This window comes from Tenebrio molitor, chromosome 1, assembly GCF_963966145.1.
Source record: "Tenebrio molitor chromosome 1, icTenMoli1.1, whole genome shotgun sequence".
Classification (NCBI taxonomy): domain Eukaryota; kingdom Metazoa; phylum Arthropoda; class Insecta; order Coleoptera; family Tenebrionidae; genus Tenebrio; species Tenebrio molitor.
The window spans coordinates 16394153-16401790 of record NC_091046.1 but is presented as its reverse complement, the minus strand read 5'-3'; the positions used below and the strand labels follow the sequence as shown (position 1 = coordinate 16401790).

General features: G+C 32.5%; 2 protein-coding genes across 2 annotated transcripts; one reads left to right on the top strand and one right to left on the bottom strand.

Moving 5' to 3' along the window:
- The first annotated feature begins 350 nt into the window (after positions 1-350).
- On the top strand, positions 351-3345 carry Pop1 (POP1 ribonuclease P/MRP subunit). The gene is made up of 4 exons (XM_069036340.1): positions 351-1994; positions 2047-2417; positions 2468-2731; positions 2783-3345. Exons 1-4 carry the CDS (start codon positions 662-664, stop codon positions 3065-3067), a joined length of 2253 nt encoding a protein of 750 aa, XP_068892441.1. The 5' UTR covers positions 351-661; the 3' UTR covers positions 3068-3345.
- Positions 3346-3670: 325 nt separating this feature from the next.
- Apt1 (Acyl-protein thioesterase 1) lies at positions 3671-5343 on the bottom strand. Its single transcript, XM_069036402.1, has 5 exons — positions 5063-5343; positions 4973-5004; positions 4750-4910; positions 4322-4548; positions 3671-4266 (listed from the first exon to the last, which is right to left on the bottom strand). The coding sequence occupies exons 1-5, from the start codon at positions 5108-5110 to the stop codon at positions 4078-4080; spliced, it is 657 nt and encodes a 218-aa protein (XP_068892503.1). The 5' UTR covers positions 5111-5343; the 3' UTR covers positions 3671-4077.
- Between the last annotated feature and the right edge of the window lie 2295 nt (positions 5344-7638).

The window sequence follows — 7638 nt, the reverse complement described above, 5'->3', positions numbered from 1 at the left end:
AATAATTGAATGTAGATCATGGATTTTCATTTGACTAATTTTCTTGTTAACTGCCACAGCTTTCTGGATATAATATGTAAATAAATCCTCGTAGGTACTAAATTGCTATTAAAACCCAGAAACTTATACTATACTTTCTTTTGGAAAATTAAATTGAAATGTTACGAAATTTAGCTCCAATATATTTTTTTAAAACACACATGCGCGTACAACTCTGGAATAAAACAAAATATAAAATTTAAAGTACATTGGACAATTCGTTGAGCATTCACATTTTAAAATTACTTTGCGGTTTTTCTTATTATTTTTGTAATTATAATGCAAAGGTTTAAGATATTTTACAAATGTATAAAATGTCTTATAACGTTTTAGTATTGTAATTAAAGGTTTAAAATTTTATATAAAATTGACACATTGCCAGTGAACAGAAAGATCTAGCTCAGATTGACATGACATGTTTGCATGTTTCCATGTTTTTGAAATAAGGTTATGTCTGTGAGAATTTGGGGTTATACAATATTAGTTCAGTTTCAAAGCCTTTATTGTAAGGCCACATAGATAGTGAAATAACGTTTACCCCTTGCACAGTGTTTTTTTTTTTAAATTTGGTTTTCCGCATTTCACTGTTATTCTCTCTGTGAGATATTCATAGTAAATAAAAATGGCCAACGAAGAGGAATATTTTGATTCCTTGTTAGGAGGTACAGAGGAGCTTCCTTCAGCATTGACCCTAGTAAAATTTACTTCGTTTAGAAGCCAGGAAATTCAAATTATGAAAAACTCGCTAGTATGCCAGTCAGGTACTAAATTAGCGTTTCAGACTTTGCCAAAACATATGAGACGAAGAGCTATGTCTCATAACGTGAAAAGATTACCACGGCGTTTAAGACAGATTCATTTGAATCAAATGAAGAAGTCGGGTATGCCAGCTAAACAAAAACGTCCTTCACGAAAATATCGTCGGCGACCTAAAAATTTAACAGAAGAATATACAAAACGATCAACTAAAAGATTTAAATGGCTTCAAACTCATATTTGGCATGCCAAAAGATTTCATATGATGGAAAAGTGGGGCTACAAATTACCATATTCCCCATGTGACAAGGCATTTAGAGCTTGTTATAGAGCAATATCACAGCATTGTCTTCTTCAAGACATATCATATGTGAAGTGTATAGAAATTTCAGGTGATAAAAATGTAATCATTGAAAATGTTAAACGGAGAAGTAAATCTGACAATGGTTTGACTATAACAGCTAAGGCATTCCTCCAAGGAAATCGTGAAGGAGAATTGACTTTATATGATACTGAGGAGGAATCATTAATTCAAAGAGTTATAGGTCTTGTTAATTATCAGTGGCAGCCTGGAGGCAGTGATAATGGCATTTCAAAATTATGGCTGTGGGTTCATGCCTCATATTATGAACTTGCTAAAAATGTGTTATGTAAATGCTTTAATAATTATCAAGATATTGCAGTTGAAGAACTCAGTGATGAACTAAGTAGATTTAGATTAACAGGACCTTTATCTAATGCAGTTTTGCATGATGCGCTGGTTACATTAAATATTGATAACAATTCAACACAGCAGTGGTTTAAGGAATATCTTGAACTTGGTGACAATAATCAAATAATAAATAATCAATCTTTGTACTGGCAAGAAATCAATAATATAGATTCTGTGTCAGAACTTTCCCCACATATAATTCATTCACTAATTGTTAAAGATCCTAGATTAAATGTTCCTAGAAAACGAACAAAAAGCATACCTACATTTAAAAAATCAGTTGAATGTAATTTAATTGGTAATATTTCGGCAAGTCCTTTATGGATACAGAAATTTAGGAAAGCTGTGAATGAAAATAAAATAACAGATGCACAGATAGCTGACTTGCAAAGCAAATTATTAGTACCTGGATCAGAAATAGAACAAAGTGAAACACTCATACCCATCATTCTTATTCAAAAACCTGGTAATAAGAAAGAGAATATAGGTAGGTTTTAAAATCATAGACATATATTGTTGTGGCTTACTTTTTATTGAAGGCTTAGGCAGTGGTTGGGACGTAATTTTACCTAGGGTTTGGGCAAAATCATTTTGGATTGCTTTTGTTATGAGAGGTGCGAGGGCAGGAGGTTTAAGAGAATCTGAGTCAGTGTTATTTGAAATGGGAAAATCACAACTCTTGCACCCTGACACAGAAGCAGGAAAACAAGAAGAACATCGAACATCAAAAGAAAATAGAGAAAAGTTTTTTAGAAAACCACCTAATAAAAGGATTAACTATAACAAGTTTAAAATAGCAAGTCCTTTCTCTTGCAATTGGGAGATTTTGCTAAAAGATTGGGAAAGGGATTCCACACCCACTGAAACATTTAGGGTATTGAGAGATAAAAATTTTCTAAATACAATTAATGTAAGATATTTTTTGTCATCTGTTAATTATGCTAGTTTGTTGATTTTTAGTGTTTTCTTAATTTTAAAACACAATTAATGCCAGAGTATCCAAAAAATTGTCTCATACCTGTAAGACTAATATGTGAAAAAAGAGGGAGTCCTTTGCAATATGCTATTATTTGTTTACCTGAATCAAAAAATGATTTTAAACACATTCTCATCGAACCTGGTTGTGATGATGAACTTCAAATAAAAAGAAAAGATTTGAGACAGACACATCAACGTTTATTGAAAAAACTTAGAAAACAACGAAAAATGAAGTCCACAGGTCCAGTAAGTTTTACATGGTAAATTTAGTTTCACTTAATCACATTTATATTTTAGCTTTCTGAAGATCATAAAGAAATCATGAAGGAATATACAAAAAAAATGAGGGCATTGTGGTTGCCAGAATCTATAAGTTTAAGATATTCATGTTGTAGAGAAGTAATGGGTTTTGTGACTAAGGGAGGTTTTAGTTATTCCCTGGGAAAGAGTGCTGCAACTGGATATATAACAAACAATGCATTATCAGCATTGTTAAAAACGCATTTTAGAAATAAAGTATTGGTGAGAAATACAAACTCTAGGCAGTATAAAGTGGCAAAATTAAGTGTGATTCAAGAATAATTTCAATTTAAGTTAAAACAATGTATGAATAAAATTTCTTTACATACATTGACATCATTCTATTTTATGTTATAATTAGCTCAATATTTAATTTATTGTATATGAATATTATGCTTATTAATTTAAGAAAAATGTAACTGGGAATAGGTATTGGACCATGAAAATATACAAAATAATTGCGTGGAAGTTGTCAAGATTACTTTGTAATATTACATTTAATGAGATATTTCCAAAAAAAATTGTAAATTAAAAGTTTTAATAAAGCCTGGAAAAACGTTTTTAGTGCGGAGATACATACGTCGACTTTAGTAAAAATTCCTGGTAAGCAGGTATACTGAAATTAAATCTTTTCAGAAAAAAAGCAAAAATGCTCACTGGAGGTATGTACACATGTACAATTCAGCAGAAGTATTTTGGCTTGCTCAAATGCTCAGGAGTAATAATAATTAATAACTCAACAAAATGCAAGTTAGTACATAGTAGTTTTGTCTAAATTTACGAATAGTTCTTTGAAACTGACAATTGCACATGCAAATCATTATTTGTGAAAATGTTCATATATGTTGATATTAGTAATATGGTACTTTTATTAAAAAAAAAGTATAATGAATTAGACTATGTAGCCTAATATTCATGTAACTTTATTTTGTACTCCATGTTAATTACAATATAAACATTTTTCATGAGGATTAAAAGAAGATTTACTTCAACACAAAGCAGATAATTCCTATTTTAGTAAGCTAGACGATGCAAACATTTGCTGAAAGTTCTGGAGTACAAAATCTAGGAAAGTAGTGCAATTATCTACCACTGTATTTTTTCTAGAAATGACATACAATTCATTTACCTAAATTCTGAGAGATGTTATTAACTAAGTACATTAAAATGACACTTTATTTACAACAAAATTGTTTGTTTTTTGATCATCATGAAATAGGAATGTTTGTTCCATCATACATTGTGGTTAAATTATATACAATAACTGAAACAGTTACAAATAAGGTTATTAATTAATGCAATGGAAGGTGCTTATCAATGAAATCTTTCACATCTCGTAATTCTTCATCTGAAGATGTATGCATGAGTCCGCGGTATGATTTAAATTCAGGTTCTTTAAGTAATGTTTTTAAAACTGAAGCAGTCATTTGACCCCATTTATAGGGGACAACAGGATCACAATCTCCATGACACTGCAGCACCTGGAAAAATGTAATTAATTACCATTATTAATTTTACTAAAAATAATCTTCTTACATGTAAGTCTTTAACAGTTTTCATAGCACCTGGAAAACTCTTGTGTAGTGGTAGCCAACCAGATAATGAAATAACTCCACCTAACTGTTGTGGGAACACAAGAGCTGAATACATTGCTAATGCTCCACCTTGTGAAAATCCACCCACAATTATTCTGTTTGCAGGAATACCTTCTTTCATTTCATTATCTATCATTGTATGAATCTGTTTTGTTGCTTGTTTAATACCTTTAAAAATTTCACTCACTTAAAAAGGTTTATTACGGATACTAATTATGAATGTAAAAGGCTATTATTAACATAACTATGCTGAATTTGCTTCAATGTTATGTCTATAATTCTGTGTAGAACATTTCTGTTTCATATCTTAACATTAATTTAGGTAAATTTTGAAGAAACAAAAAAAAAAAAAAATTGTAAGAAATTTACCTTCTTCATCCTCAGGACCTGAAGCATCTAGTGTCCTCAGATCAAACCAACTAGGCATTCGAAATCCTGCATTTAGAGTAACAGGCATGGTAGGAGCTGTTGGACATATAACTTTCACATGAGCAGGCCGTAGTGCAGCCATGGCACTAGCCCATCCTTGCCTATTTGCAAAATATTTTCAAAACTAGGATCAAGTCATTTTGCTATGTAATATGTAACTTACCCAGTATCCCCTAAACCGTGTAAAAATATTAACTAAAAATAACTTTGTTATAAAATACAAAACGAATTGTTTAGAAAATTATATACTAACCGTGGCAGTATGTTTCGCCGTTGCGGCAATAACAATCGGGGCTGCCATTATTTTGTAATTTATGTGAGATATACGTTTTGAGTACAATGAAGTGATTTAATGTGTAAAAGTCGTCTCGAGTCAAAATAAAATTGAAACACTTTAGATTTTGAGGATGTAGGTAATTCACCACTAGAAAATGAAAAGCACTATTGGAAATCGTAGAAATTCACCAACGACAGTTTATTGCTTATTGGCAGTAGTTAAGGTTGACGTTAATAGAAAGAGACAAATTTAGTATTATTGCGCAATCTCCAAAAATTTAAACCAGCAGTGGCGTCGATACTAGGATTTATGCAATTCTTAAAGAAATGTGTATTATTTGCGTAGATTTATTATTATGCTTCCTTCGCAGTTTTGATTTGGTTAATGATGGAAATTTGCTTCGTGTGTAAGCAAATGTTGATTATTTCAAAAACATTTGATTTTTTAACGTACTGTCGCGAGCAAAAAATTCTGGTCGTCAATGTCATTTCAAAATTTGGTTAGATTGTCACAAATAAAAAAAAATCCAGACCTGATTATGCCTATGCAGCCTATATCAACAAAGTGTCAAAAAAAGGGAAAAAAATTACAATTACAACCGACATGATGATAGGTTATGACATTTCGGTCCGTTTTACAATGGAGCATTGTCCATTGCGTCAAAGCATGAATTTGACGACCAGTTATTTTTGCTCGCGACATATAGTCCAATCAATACGGAGTTTTACCTTGCAAAAAAGGTACAGAAAAGTTTATACTTGGCAGGTATCTTCTATCAGGCATATTATTAATGTTGTTGAGTTTGCGACCTTGGGGGGTTGCCGCTCGCCCCGCCATACTGGAGAATAGGGGTGCAAAATCACATTTTTGCGATTATTTCATTATCCGTGCGAGATACCTCTATCTAAGTTATTATAGAAAATGTAGAGCATGCAATTCTCTACATTTTTCGTTCTTTATGTTTTTTTGTCAGATCAATAGTTTTGTAGTTACAGCGTGTAGAAATCGAGAATTTCTTTTATTTTTGTATTTTTTATTCTTTTCCACACCACCACAGAGGTAGAGCAACAGGGTGCGTTTTTTTTTAATCTGGTGTCGCCAGTGGGCATAGTCCACGATGCAGTAGAAGTTTACTGTTTTACTCTTTTTGATCTCTTTGTAGCGTAGACGGACCCTAATGATCTGGATCGAACGGTATAGATGAGCTGAATTCGCCAGAGTTTATGAATTCGGGAATTCCTCTTGAGAATTTTCCTCTTGTTCCTCAGGGTCATCATCATCATCAAGATCATCTGGCGTTTGCCAAAATAGAAATTCATTGATTTCAGGTATTTGTTCGTCTTGATCTTCAGATTCTGTAATTATTTCATTATCCGTGCGAGATACGTATATCTAACTACTTACAAAAAATGTAGAACATACAATTCTCTACAATTTTTGTTCTTTACGTTTTTTTGTTAGATCAATAGTTTCGTAGTTACAGCCTGTAGAAATCGAGCATTTATTGTTTTTCCGTCTACGAGAGTATCGGACTCCAACGTGTATACTAATGAAACAGGTAAACGCCAAATGATCCTGATGATGATGATGATGACCCTGAGGAACAAGAGAAAAATTCTCAAGAGGAATTCTCGAATTCATAAACTCTGATGAATTCAGCTCGTCTAAACCGATCGATCCAGATAATTTGGATCCGTCTACGTTACAAAGAGATCAAAAAGAGTAAAACAGTAAATTTCTACTGCATCGTAGACTATGTCCACCGGGGACACCACGTAAAAAAAAATGCACCCTATTGCTCTACCTCTGTGGTGGTGTGGAAAAGAATAAAAAGTACAAAAACAATAGAAATTCTCGATTTCTACAGGCTGTAACTACGAAACTATTGATCTGACAAAAAAACATGAAGAACAAAAAATGTAGAGAATTGTACGCTCTACATTTTCTATAATAACTTAGATAGAGGTATCTCGCACGGATAATGAAATAATCGCAAAAATGTGATTTTGCACCCCTATTCTCCAGTATGGCGGGGCGAGCGGCAACCCCCCAAGGTCGCAAACTCAACAACATTAATAATATGCCTGATAGAAGATACCTGCCAAGTATAAACTTTTCTGTATCTTTTGCAAGGTGGAGCCATTTTTATGTCTCTATTGACTGGACTACTAGTGGAGTAACGATAGACAAAAATACGGCGTTATTTCGGAATCGGTAACAAGAGGTCCGATTGTCATCATTTTTTTTAATGTCATGAATGCAATATATATACTATAAACCTTTAGGGTGCTATTCACAGACAATTTTTTAGTAATCCTATAGTCGCTACTATAGTGCATTCATTTTAAATGTTGGGTTTTGTAATAAAACTTGCCTGCTTTGACACTTGTCCGAAACTCAGTGAATCTAAAACTGTGTTTAATAAATTCGAGTCCAAAATTAAAGAATGGTGGGATCTAGATCAACTTTTAGAAGACCAAGTGAAACCATTAACATTTGTTGCCAATACTGGTGAATCATCTAGTGAATTTGATTCAGATGACGATTAATTT